At 43.0% G+C, this 13,659-nt stretch overlaps 3 protein-coding genes across 3 annotated transcripts; all 3 read right to left on the bottom strand.

The window, feature by feature from the left end:
* Window positions 1-1,805: 1,805 nt before the first annotated feature.
* LOC127343369 (uncharacterized) lies at window positions 1,806-2,974 on the bottom strand. Its single transcript, XM_051369492.2, has one exon. It carries the CDS (start codon window positions 2,575-2,577, stop codon window positions 1,990-1,992), a length of 588 nt encoding a protein of 195 aa, XP_051225452.1. The 5' UTR covers window positions 2,578-2,974; the 3' UTR covers window positions 1,806-1,989.
* Window positions 2,975-7,023: 4,049 nt separating this feature from the next.
* LOC127343375 (uncharacterized) lies at window positions 7,024-8,196 on the bottom strand. Its single transcript, XM_051369498.2, has one exon. It carries the CDS (start codon window positions 7,816-7,818, stop codon window positions 7,276-7,278), a length of 543 nt encoding a protein of 180 aa, XP_051225458.1. The 5' UTR covers window positions 7,819-8,196; the 3' UTR covers window positions 7,024-7,275.
* A 4,068-nt stretch (window positions 8,197-12,264) lies between these two features.
* On the bottom strand, window positions 12,265-13,124 carry LOC127343380 (uncharacterized). Its single transcript, XM_051369501.1, has one exon. The coding sequence runs from the start codon at window positions 13,051-13,053 to the stop codon at window positions 12,517-12,519; it is 537 nt and encodes a 178-aa protein (XP_051225461.1). The 5' UTR covers window positions 13,054-13,124; the 3' UTR covers window positions 12,265-12,516.
* Between the last annotated feature and the right edge of the window lie 535 nt (window positions 13,125-13,659).

Raw genomic sequence — 13,659 nt, 5'->3', positions numbered from 1 at the left:
TCCAGTAACTCTGAAGAGCATCTCTAGGAGATACTCAAAAATGCCTTTTTTGAAACTTTTGGAACCCAGTCAGATTTTATATGCAAAACAATTGTACTTAAAAGCAGATTGTCCTCTATTTGTCACATGAATATACTTTAAGCTCAATTTGATCTCTAATTGAATACCAATATAAATCAAAATTAATAAATTTCAATATAATACAATACTTCAACAGTTGGAATTAAAACATTAGATCAAATTATATACTCAATAGACAACATGGGACCGGATATGATTGCAGCAAATGGTCTGAATCAGACAAGAATAGAAATGAACAAATATAAAGGGACTATCTCCCATGTAACTGGAACTGCTGCTCGATGAGATTGTTGTGAAGCTGAGTATGCGAACCCTAGTCTTCAGTCTTCTAGTACACCTAAGGAAAAGCTTCAAACCGATCCAGGTTCTTGCAAAGTTCCGCACGAGTACCTATACTTTCATTCTCGAACTCTAAGCTCGAGAACCTCTCAACCTCCATGATCATGTCGCAAAAAATCACACAAGTGATCATGATGCTGGCCATGGACATCTTGTTCACATAACGAGCAGGACCTCAGACAATGGCGAACCGAGCTTGTAACACACCAAAAACTTGCTCAATGTCTTTCCGACGGGATTAGTGGTGAACTGGAATTACTTGTTACCTTGAGGATTTGTGATCATTTTCACAAAATGTTGACCACGATGGATAGATGTCATCAAATAGATATGCAGCAACACATGTCATACACATGGACATTCACAATGAAGTTACAAGATGGAGCATGACCACTTGGAAGCCCGATAAAACGAGGAACATGTGCAAAATTTGATATCATTTTGAGATCACAACAAGTCCTCCAAGGAAATTTGTAGAATGATTGTTGGGTCATAGTAGTGTCCAGTGTAATGCTTGTGTTATCCACTAGGGCAGTTCTTCATTCTATAGTGCATGCACAGTCGATGCTACCAATCATTCTCGACCACCCTCTTGCTTCATTCATTGACAACAACCATTGTGTGTCCTTCATTAGGAGCTCTCAAATACTCAGCCCCAAATACCTTGATCATTATCTTCGTGAACTTCCATACACTTTTGAGGGTTGTGTCTTCTCCAATTAGAAGATACTCATCGGCATAATCACCAGGAATACCATATGCGACCACTCACCAGCCGCTGATATCTTATGATACACACCAACCTTTTAGGGCCGACAACATTCCCCTGATCACACATTTTTCACAAGCATTGACAATGCACACAAATAATTTCCTTCTCATCTAGCAGCGCCGGTGAAATAGATGATCAGGGTATTTGCATACCTTGGCAAAATAGTCCTTCATAAGCATTTCATGGCCAAGTGCTTGCTTCCTTGGAATGCACAAACGTCTCATTTAGGAACTCGCCGTTTCCTATTCTTCTTTCTCTCTATATCTGTATTGGATGGAAAGCATCAAATACATATCCTCCATCTATTCCGATGATGATGAGTCCTCGAAAAAGAACTTCATGGCTGACAAACTAATCTACACATTAGTTTGTGGTTCAAATTGGACTCTTGTTCTAAAATTGAACTTGTCTCTCACAATTAACACATACTAAAAGTGGCAACAACGGTAAGATACAGTACCAAATGAAAATTCACAAGCTCCATATATATCTTAGTCTGACTAAATAAATGTATACTTGAAAGCCTTATTCTTACCTATAATGACCAGAAAATAATTACCCAAAACCCGTGGTAATTAGCTCTGGTGATTTTCCAAGCCACCTGAGCACATGATTATCTCAAAAAGAAATGATGTGTGACATGCGATGGCTTCCATGGGGCACTCATATCTACTGCTATAAAATGTGGATTCATTCTCCTTCCGTGTAAAAAAAAAAGGAAAGGAAAAAAAAAGAATAAAAATACGGAAAACATTCTACTATCCGGCAAAAACCCCGGCAATCGAGAGGGAGTGTAGCTAGACGCAGTCCACCGCCATGGTGCCGGTGTCCATGAACTGGTGGAACGTGTAGCCGGCAGCAGCCTTGCCGAGGCCACACTCTCCGCTGGCGTCGGCGTCGACGTCCATGCAGCCGTCGTCGCGGCATGGGGGTTGGTTCAGGTCCAGCCACGGCCCGCGCTTGATGTCGCAGCCAAGAGCAACATCGTTGCTGCAGGCTCCGTGTTTCTTGATCGCAGCTACCGGAGGCATCACACCGCGGACGCCAGCTGCCATGGCGCGGTGCCGCCGCATGTGGCCGCCGAGCGCCTGGCCAATGGCGAACTCGCGGCCACAGATGGAGCAGCAGTGCAGTTTGTGCTTGAGATCTGCGCCGTCGCCGTCCACCCGCGGCTTCTTGTGGCTGGCGCGGTGCCCGCCCAGCGCCTGGAACGACGGGAACACGCGGCCGCACGTCTTGCACATGAACGCCCGCTCCGGGGCGCGATCACCACGCATGTCCATCAGAACCGGCATCCGCATAGGCATCTGCATCGCATGCTCCTGCGACACGAGGAACAACACGCGCGCCATCTCCTTCTCCTCGAAAGCAAACGTCTTCAGCATTGCTGATCACTACACAAACTTTCAACTCAATTTTATTTTAGAATTTTCTTTCAACTCAATTGATCGATCTCTGAATTAGAACAAGATAGAAGCTGATGAAGAAGCAATACATCAAACCGCAGCTATATTTATAGGCTATATGCACCATAAACTAATCATCCAGTAGTAGCCAGGAGTAGTGACCGCTTCATCTACTGTGTGTGGCTACGAATCTACGATATTAAAATGGAGCAGCACAAAGGTTGCTGCCCCTAGAGGCAGATGAAGAGTGAAGGAGCGGCTCCGATGCCAAGTGGGTTGAAATCGAGCTCGTTGAGCTGGCTAGCTTGCTTAGCGGAAAAAAAATATCTCATGATGCACGAAGGGGAGCAGAGAGTTTCTTCAGGTTTGACTTGTGCAGCTGGTTAGCTTCTTCAGGTTTAACTTGTTCAGTTTTAACCTAGCTAGCTAGTTTTAAACCATCAATCTGAACTAAGAAAACCGTGCTGCAGCATTGAATTACAGTTTTTCTGCCGATGATTGGTTCTCGGAGTTGCTTGCGCACACAGTGCACCGGCCTGATTCGGCTGAATTGGTCAGTAATTGCTACCTGATGTCAGCAAGAAAGAAAGAAGTTTAAGTTACGCAACAGTATTCTTAATGCAACTTGTGTTAGTAGTGCCATTTTTGGCGTTTCATGGATCAGGATTCAGGAGTTCATGGCGTCTTGGATTGTTCCACACAACAGGAGTGTTTGATGGGGGTCAAGTGGAATCTTTCCCATTTCACATTTCAGAAGAAAAATAGGAAGTTATGGGGTCAAGATTCTGTGCGTTGGATCTTATCGAACTCTTGGTTGCGTCTGACTGATAAAACCTCTAAAGAGACTAACCAGAAACTTAAGACTTCAATTAAAGCGTCTTTGAGAAATCCATTATATACCTGCTCCTCAGTACTTGAGATTCTTTAGGTTAGTAGTAGTACATTGATCGGTGCATTATGCGCATCTGTTTGCTGCACCTGGTCATGTTGGATGCAACCGAAAGATCAAAAAATTCACAACGGCCAACTGGCAGGTTAGTCCTTTGTGGACCCTGAAGCAACACAATCCCTCGGTGCCCGTGATACGCTTAAAGTCAGTATATTTAACAAAGGAGAGCAATTATTCTCTGTCAACCAGCTTCCCAGTTGCTGTAAAAGACTCAGGTAGCTTGCTGAACACACATTTCCCAGGAAACAGAAATGGGCAATTTGCAGTTTGCCAATAGATTATATAGATTCTGCAGATGATTGGTGTTTGGAGTTCTAGTGGACCCTGCATCTTAATCCAATTGGTCTAGCCTAATAATCACCATCATAGCACATAAAATATTACATAAGTAACTTTCATGTCCCTCTGAAGTCTCAATCTGAATTTGGAGCTTAATTTGTGCTCTGCCTGCCCCCATTCTCCGCATAGTTGAGCTAAGATAGAAACTTGCTTCCTTGTCCTTATAAACGACAATTGGAATAACCCTGCTGTTTTTCCGCATAATAAATGGTGAAAAGTAGAAATTTGCTTCTTCATTTGTTTCAAGATTCAGCAAGTGCACCAGAGATCCCAAAACTCCTATATCATCATATGTCAAACGGCTGACTCAGAGTTCCCATAACCTTTGGTCCCTCTCAAGCGAGTCTCCATCTAACCTTGGAGCATGTTCTACACCTTCCGGTCACCACATAATTGAGCAATTGTACTTTGCTTCCCTTTTGGAAAAATGAACTAGAACAAGGCCAGCTTTTTGCCGCATAAATGGTCCATAGTAGAAGTTTCCTTCTTGATTTGCCTCAAGATTCAGCTACAGCTGCACCTGAGATTCCAAAAACTCCTATATCAGCATGTCAAACATATGCAGAGATTGTTTAAACTGGCACACAGCTTTTTGCTAAATGCTGAAAATTGCTTTTGTTGACTTGCCTGCTATGCTAGTTATATCTGATTTCTTCACACTGCAGTATCAAAGCACAAATTTGATACTTTTTTAAAGAATATTCTCACTACGTAAAACATGCTGAGCACAACATATATGAACAAAATATACATTAGAGGAACAATGTCAACCATTTTTTCTGATGGAAAAAAACTAAATGCATCTACTTGGCAAGTGACAGATTGAGGCATCAAGCGGTTCTAGTTTTCTGCATCCACTTGGTAAAATATGCAGTGTGCTGACCACTGAATGCATAAGAATCATCCAGGGAAGGGCAGTACTTTAGATATATACTACTGTTACATTTAAAAGGTTGGGCTACATAATATGATATTTAGGCGCTCTGTCACCATTGAATCTACAGTTTCGGGTTGCGAAAGGGTAGTATATTCCCTAATGATTCTTTGGGGTCAAAATTAGCATCAGTTATGCAACACCTTGCTACTCAAGAGCCAGTGTCTTAATTTTTTGAAAGACATGGACAAGCAATCAGGACAGCTACAAATTATTTTCATCTCTGATTTTTTCTACGCTTTGGAAAATCAAACTGAACTGACAAATCAGAAAGCAATGACCTGTTATAGGATATGCAACACTGTTCTGCTTAGAACCCTAAGATACTGCTTTATGATTTAGTTTTCCTGACATGTTCTATCCACTTCTCTTATGTGTCACAGTTTTAGGCTCACCAAATAAATTAATTTTGGAGTCTTAGAGGAATTATGAATTGTATACTTTGTGCTAATAGTGATGTGATGCAGCTAATATCACTCCAATTCTTGTAAAGCGAAATATTTGATTAGCACACCACACAAAGGTAGAGATGGATGACTTAACAAAACGACAGTCAAATAAACTTAATTAGGAGTTTTTCATAGTTTTTTGGGTGTGTGAAGGAAACATCACAGAAGGATCATGAGCTTTTTTTTTTGTACAATATTCAAGATGGACAAGCGGTTGATGGCGGTGACGACTTTTGAAGCGAGTGCATGAAGTGCTCGCCCAGGGTCTGCTAGACCATATGAGTGCTCATGTTTCCGCCATAGGGTGACTCAGTGATGCCCTGCTGGGGTGTTATTTCTGTTTTCTGGGCACAAAGCCCCGACGACATGTTTCTTGACCCATTGTCGGGTCTGTAGACGTGAAGTGGTGGCTTCGGGTTTTGTGATGTATACTTTGACAAGTGTTTGTTGAATAAAAATATAAATAAAGGCCATATGCATCTCCTCGATGCAGAGGTCGGGGGTTTCATCCTCTATTTTCAAAAAATTGAATAGATACTTCAATAAGATTACCAAAATGTTCATTAGGTAATTCTTCTTTGTTACCATAAAATTCCTTCTCTTTAACAATTTTAACAAACCCAGGGTTGACGCGGAATTCATAAGCTTCATAATATCACACATGTAGTAGAGGCATAGAAACTATCTGCGAGAGAGAAGATCCTCAGTAGAGGCTTATTACATATTGAAGCTTGGAATCCCTTTGAATATTTAATAAAATCATAGTTCACAAATGTCCCGGTAAAATCATTGCATTGAGGCCTGAGTGAACTAAGGTTATAAGGAGGACCTTTTCCGGTCACCTCGATCAAGCATTAATGTTTCATGAACACATTAACTCCACAAATTATAGCTTTCCCCTTGACATCCTATTATTAATTGTCGGGGTCGCAGGTTCCAAGCAATAATAGGTGAAAGAATTTGCAGGTATGATCCAAATGGAAAAATATAGTCAAACAATGTAACGTTCGGATATGTAATCATGTCACTCGGACCCTATTAACAAGCATCACCCATTGCAAAGTTGCATAAACATGTCAACAAGAACATACTCAAGCCAGGCACCATAAATTCTTATGGATATTCATCATTACCTGATTGTCTCATCCAGTTCTTATTCAACAGATATACCTAAAGAGAATTACTCACACGTTGATGGATAAATTTCAATGCATGGCGATGGATATTTGCTTGCCGACGGTGGTGGTGATGATAGTGTCGTAATCCCCCTCTCCGATGTTGGGAGAGAGAGAGAGAGATCTGTTCCCGAAAAAAGTGACCGCGGTGATGACGGTGTTGTGTTTCGTGAAATACTCCATGCCTCTGAAGGGGAAAAAATACGTAAAGGGAGTTGTCAGGAAAAAGGAGAGGGTGATCCAAGCATCTGGTGGAGCTGGCCCCCTATTGCATGGCTAGAAGGGGACACCTCATGGCCCCAGCTTCCCGAGGTGGCCTTGTGGCCTCTCTCTTCGGTCTGCTGACTGCGGGATCTCTTGTTCCACGAAACATTTCAATATATATTTTTTGTTTAATTTCCCTCTTTTTCTGTTTTCTGAACAAAATATATTTTAGCTAAAGACACATTAATTTTCATAACCATTTTTTATTATGAGAAACCGTTTCAGAAAAATCAGGTATTCATCTATTTTTCCATTGTCCATGTTAAAGTAAAATTAGCACGTAATAAAAGAGGGGATATAAAATAGAGCACCAAATGATCCACAAGCCCCGTATATATTTTACTCTCACTAAATATATAATTACATTGAGCCAATTGACGAAGGGTTTTTCATAAATATAACCGGAGAAATAATGACCGGTAAACCCGTGGTAACTAGCTCTGGTAAGCCTACAAGCCACCAAATTGAGCACACTACCACCTCAAAAAGAAATGATCTATGTGACATGCCTTCTATCAGGCACTCATATCTACTATCCGGCAAAAACCCGGCAAATGTGTGTGGCAGCTAGACGCAGTCGACCGCCATGATCCCAGTGTCCAAAAACTGATGGAACTTGTACCCGGCGGCAGCAGCGTCGTGGCCGCACTCGCCGTGATCGGCGTCGTCGCCGCAAGGCGGATGGTTCAGGTCGAGCCACAGCCCGCGCTTGTTGCCGCGGCCAACAGCAACCCCGCGGGGCTTCTTGATCACCGCCAGCGGCGCCATGACGCCGCCCATGGCGCGGTGGCGCCGCATGTGGCCGCCGAGCGCTTGGCCAATGGCGAACTCGCGGCCACAGATGGAGCAGCAGTGCAGTTTGTGCTTGAGATCTGCGCCGTCGCCGTCCACCCGCGGCTTCTTGTGGCTGGCGCGGTGCCCGCCCAGCGCCTGGAACGACGGGAACACGCGGCCGCACGTCTTGCACATGAACGCCCGCTCCGGGGCGCGATCACCACGCATGTCCATCAGAACCGGCATCGGCATAGGCATCTGCATCGCATGCTCCTGCGACACGAGGAACAACACGCGCGCCATCTCCTTCTCCTCGAAAGCAAACGTCTTCAGCATTGCTGATCACTACACAAACTTTCAACTCAATTTTATTTTAGAATTTTCTTTCAACTCAATTGATCGATCTCTGAATTAGAACAAGATAGAAGCTGATGAAGAAGCAATACATCAAACCGCAGCTATATTTATAGGCTATATGCACCATAAACTAATCATCCAGTAGTAGCCAGGAGTAGTGACCGCTTCATCTACTGTGTGTGGCTACGAATCTACGATATTAAAATGGAGCAGCACAAAGGTTGCTGCCCCTAGAGGCAGATGAAGAGTGAAGGAGCGGCTCCGATGCCAAGTGGGTTGAAATCGAGCTCGTTGAGCTGGCTAGCTTGCTTAGCGGAAAAAAAATATCTCATGATGCACGAAGGGGAGCAGAGAGTTTCTTCAGGTTTGACTTGTGCAGCTGGTTAGCTTCTTCAGGTTTAACTTGTTCAGTTTTAACCTAGCTAGCTAGTTTTAAACCATCAATCTGAACTAAGAAAACCGTGCTGCAGCATTGAATTACAGTTTTTCTGCCGATGATTGGTTCTCGGAGTTGCTTGCGCACACAGTGCACCGGCCTGATTCGGCTGAATTGGTCAGTAATTGCTACCTGATGTCAGCAAGAAAGAAAGAAGTTTAAGTTACGCAACAGTATTCTTAATGCAACTTGTGTTAGTAGTGCCATTTTTGGCGTTTCATGGATCAGGATTCAGGAGTTCATGGCGTCTTGGATTGTTCCACACAACAGGAGTGTTTGATGGGGGTCAAGTGGAATCTTTCCCATTTCACATTTCAGAAGAAAAATAGGAAGTTATGGGGTCAAGATTCTGTGCGTTGGATCTTATCGAACTCTTGGTTGCGTCTGACTGATAAAACCTCTAAAGAGACTAACCAGAAACTTAAGACTTCAATTAAAGCGTCTTTGAGAAATCCATTATATACCTGCTCCTCAGTACTTGAGATTCTTTAGGTTAGTAGTAGTACATTGATCGGTGCATTATGCGCATCTGTTTGCTGCACCTGGTCATGTTGGATGCAACCGAAAGATCAAAAAATTCACAACGGCCAACTGGCAGGTTAGTCCTTTGTGGACCCTGAAGCAACACAATCCCTCGGTGCCCGTGATACGCTTAAAGTCAGTATATTTAACAAAGGAGAGCAATTATTCTCTGTCAACCAGCTTCCCAGTTGCTGTAAAAGACTCAGGTAGCTTGCTGAACACACATTTCCCAGGAAACAGAAATGGGCAATTTGCAGTTTGCCAATAGATTATATAGATTCTGCAGATGATTGGTGTTTGGAGTTCTAGTGGACCCTGCATCTTAATCCAATTGGTCTAGCCTAATAATCACCATCATAGCACATAAAATATTACATAAGTAACTTTCATGTCCCTCTGAAGTCTCAATCTGAATTTGGAGCTTAATTTGTGCTCTGCCTGCCCCCATTCTCCGCATAGTTGAGCTAAGATAGAAACTTGCTTCCTTGTCCTTATAAACGACAATTGGAATAACCCTGCTGTTTTTCCGCATAATAAATGGTGAAAAGTAGAAATTTGCTTCTTCATTTGTTTCAAGATTCAGCAAGTGCACCAGAGATCCCAAAACTCCTATATCATCATATGTCAAACGGCTGACTCAGAGTTCCCATAACCTTTGGTCCCTCTCAAGCGAGTCTCCATCTAACCTTGGAGCATGTTCTACACCTTCCGGTCACCACATAATTGAGCAATTGTACTTTGCTTCCCTTTTGGAAAAATGAACTAGAACAAGGCCAGCTTTTTGCCGCATAAATGGTCCATAGTAGAAGTTTCCTTCTTGATTTGCCTCAAGATTCAGCTACAGCTGCACCTGAGATTCCAAAAACTCCTATATCAGCATGTCAAACATATGCAGAGATTGTTTAAACTGGCACACAGCTTTTTGCTAAATGCTGAAAATTGCTTTTGTTGACTTGCCTGCTATGCTAGTTATATCTGATTTCTTCACACTGCAGTATCAAAGCACAAATTTGATACTTTTTTAAAGAATATTCTCACTACGTAAAACATGCTGAGCACAACATATATGAACAAAATATACATTAGAGGAACAATGTCAACCATTTTTTCTGATGGAAAAAAACTAAATGCATCTACTTGGCAAGTGACAGATTGAGGCATCAAGCGGTTCTAGTTTTCTGCATCCACTTGGTAAAATATGCAGTGTGCTGACCACTGAATGCATAAGAATCATCCAGGGAAGGGCAGTACTTTAGATATATACTACTGTTACATTTAAAAGGTTGGGCTACATAATATGATATTTAGGCGCTCTGTCACCATTGAATCTACAGTTTCGGGTTGCGAAAGGGTAGTATATTCCCTAATGATTCTTTGGGGTCAAAATTAGCATCAGTTATGCAACACCTTGCTACTCAAGAGCCAGTGTCTTAATTTTTTGAAAGACATGGACAAGCAATCAGGACAGCTACAAATTATTTTCATCTCTGATTTTTTCTACGCTTTGGAAAATCAAACTGAACTGACAAATCAGAAAGCAATGACCTGTTATAGGATATGCAACACTGTTCTGCTTAGAACCCTAAGATACTGCTTTATGATTTAGTTTTCCTGACATGTTCTATCCACTTCTCTTATGTGTCACAGTTTTAGGCTCACCAAATAAATTAATTTTGGAGTCTTAGAGGAATTATGAATTGTATACTTTGTGCTAATAGTGATGTGATGCAGCTAATATCACTCCAATTCTTGTAAAGCGAAATATTTGATTAGCACACCACACAAAGGTAGAGATGGATGACTTAACAAAACGACAGTCAAATAAACTTAATTAGGAGTTTTTCATAGTTTTTTGGGTGTGTGAAGGAAACATCACAGAAGGATCATGAGCTTTTTTTTTTGTACAATATTCAAGATGGACAAGCGGTTGATGGCGGTGACGACTTTTGAAGCGAGTGCATGAAGTGCTCGCCCAGGGTCTGCTAGACCATATGAGTGCTCATGTTTCCGCCATAGGGTGACTCAGTGATGCCCTGCTGGGGTGTTATTTCTGTTTTCTGGGCACAAAGCCCCGACGACATGTTTCTTGACCCATTGTCGGGTCTGTAGACGTGAAGTGGTGGCTTCGGGTTTTGTGATGTATACTTTGACAAGTGTTTGTTGAATAAAAATATAAATAAAGGCCATATGCATCTCCTCGATGCAGAGGTCGGGGGTTTCATCCTCTATTTTCAAAAAATTGAATAGATACTTCAATAAGATTACCAAAATGTTCATTAGGTAATTCTTCTTTGTTACCATAAAATTCCTTCTCTTTAACAATTTTAACAAACCCAGGGTTGACGCGGAATTCATAAGCTTCATAATATCACACATGTAGTAGAGGCATAGAAACTATCTGCGAGAGAGAAGATCCTCAGTAGAGGCTTATTACATATTGAAGCTTGGAATCCCTTTGAATATTTAATAAAATCATAGTTCACAAATGTCCCGGTAAAATCATTGCATTGAGGCCTGAGTGAACTAAGGTTATAAGGAGGACCTTTTCCGGTCACCTCGATCAAGCATTAATGTTTCATGAACACATTAACTCCACAAATTATAGCTTTCCCCTTGACATCCTATTATTAATTGTCGGGGTCGCAGGTTCCAAGCAATAATAGGTGAAAGAATTTGCAGGTATGATCCAAATGGAAAAATATAGTCAAACAATGTAACGTTCGGATATGTAATCATGTCACTCGGACCCTATTAACAAGCATCACCCATTGCAAAGTTGCATAAACATGTCAACAAGAACATACTCAAGCCAGGCACCATAAATTCTTATGGATATTCATCATTACCTGATTGTCTCATCCAGTTCTTATTCAACAGATATACCTAAAGAGAATTACTCACACGTTGATGGATAAATTTCAATGCATGGCGATGGATATTTGCTTGCCGACGGTGGTGGTGATGATAGTGTCGTAATCCCCCTCTCCGATGTTGGGAGAGAGAGAGAGAGATCTGTTCCCGAAAAAAGTGACCGCGGTGATGACGGTGTTGTGTTTCGTGAAATACTCCATGCCTCTGAAGGGGAAAAAATACGTAAAGGGAGTTGTCAGGAAAAAGGAGAGGGTGATCCAAGCATCTGGTGGAGCTGGCCCCCTATTGCATGGCTAGAAGGGGACACCTCATGGCCCCAGCTTCCCGAGGTGGCCTTGTGGCCTCTCTCTTCGGTCTGCTGACTGCGGGATCTCTTGTTCCACGAAACATTTCAATATATATTTTTTGTTTAATTTCCCTCTTTTTCTGTTTTCTGAACAAAATATATTTTAGCTAAAGACACATTAATTTTCATAACCATTTTTTATTATGAGAAACCGTTTCAGAAAAATCAGGTATTCATCTATTTTTCCATTGTCCATGTTAAAGTAAAATTAGCACGTAATAAAAGAGGGGATATAAAATAGAGCACCAAATGATCCACAAGCCCCGTATATATTTTACTCTCACTAAATATATAATTACATTGAGCCAATTGACGAAGGGTTTTTCATAAATATAACCGGAGAAATAATGACCGGTAAACCCGTGGTAACTAGCTCTGGTAAGCCTACAAGCCACCAAATTGAGCACACTACCACCTCAAAAAGAAATGATCTATGTGACATGCCTTCTATCAGGCACTCATATCTACTATCCGGCAAAAACCCGGCAAATGTGTGTGGCAGCTAGACGCAGTCGACCGCCATGATCCCAGTGTCCAAAAACTGATGGAACTTGTACCCGGCGGCAGCAGCGTCGTGGCCGCACTCGCCGTGATCGGCGTCGTCGCCGCAAGGCGGATGGTTCAGGTCGAGCCACAGCCCGCGCTTGTTGCCGCGGCCAACAGCAACCCCGCGGGGCTTCTTGATCACCGCCAGCGGCGCCATGACGCCGCCCATGGCGCGGTGGCGCCGCATGTGGCCGCCGAGCGCTTGGCCGATGGCGAACTCGAGGCCGCAGACGGAGCACCCGTGCAACTTAGGCTTGAGGTCGTCGCCGTCCAGCAGCGGCTTCTTGTGGCTGGCGCGGTGCCCGCCCAGCGCCTGGAACGACGGGAACACCCGGCCGCAGGTCTTGCACACGAACGCGCGTTCCGGCGAGCGGTCACCGCGCAGGGCCACTGGTACCGGCATGGGCATAGCCATCTGCATCGCTTGCTCCCGCGACACCAGCAGAAGCACCCGCGCCATTTCCTTCTCCTCGAAAGCAACACTCTTCATCATTGCTTTCACTGATCAAATCTCCTGAAATGCTAGATCGATCTCTGAAGAGGAGGAGGAAGAAGAAGCTTGTGAAGAAGCGTATGAAGCCGCATCTGTATTTATAGGCCATATTCGCCCTAAGCTAATCATCTAGAAGTAGTGACGTCTCCGGATAAACAAATGCACAACCCGCCCCTAGAGGGCCATCAAGAGAGCCAAAACAGCGGCGCCGAGTATTTCCTCCTTGAGAGCTGCACGCTACGCGTCGCCGAATGGATGCATATTCTCCCTGATGACGCACGGCCGATTGAGTTCAGAGCTTCAGAACATCAAACAGGTTTGACCTATGTGGTGTGTACATGTTCATGAGGGGCCTTTCTATATATGTTCTGAAGGTTAACTGTTCACTCTTCAGAATCTTATGGTAAGCTATTAACAAGAAAAAACACTTTTATTTCAGAAATAAAAAAAGGACTGCAAGACGATATGGCATGGTACTTTCTAAGGATGCATGGTGGCCCAACTAGTTGCAGTACTGCTGAGTTTACTTCTGACACTCAGTCCCATCAGTTTTAGTCATGGCTAGCTAGGCTGACTGATTAGTAGGGCAATCTGGAAGTACAATTA

The sequence above is a fragment of the Lolium perenne genome, chromosome 1 (genome assembly GCF_019359855.2).
Source record: "Lolium perenne isolate Kyuss_39 chromosome 1, Kyuss_2.0, whole genome shotgun sequence".
Lineage (NCBI taxonomy): Eukaryota > Viridiplantae > Streptophyta > Magnoliopsida > Poales > Poaceae > Lolium > Lolium perenne.
This window is presented reverse-complemented; position numbering and strand designations above follow the sequence as displayed.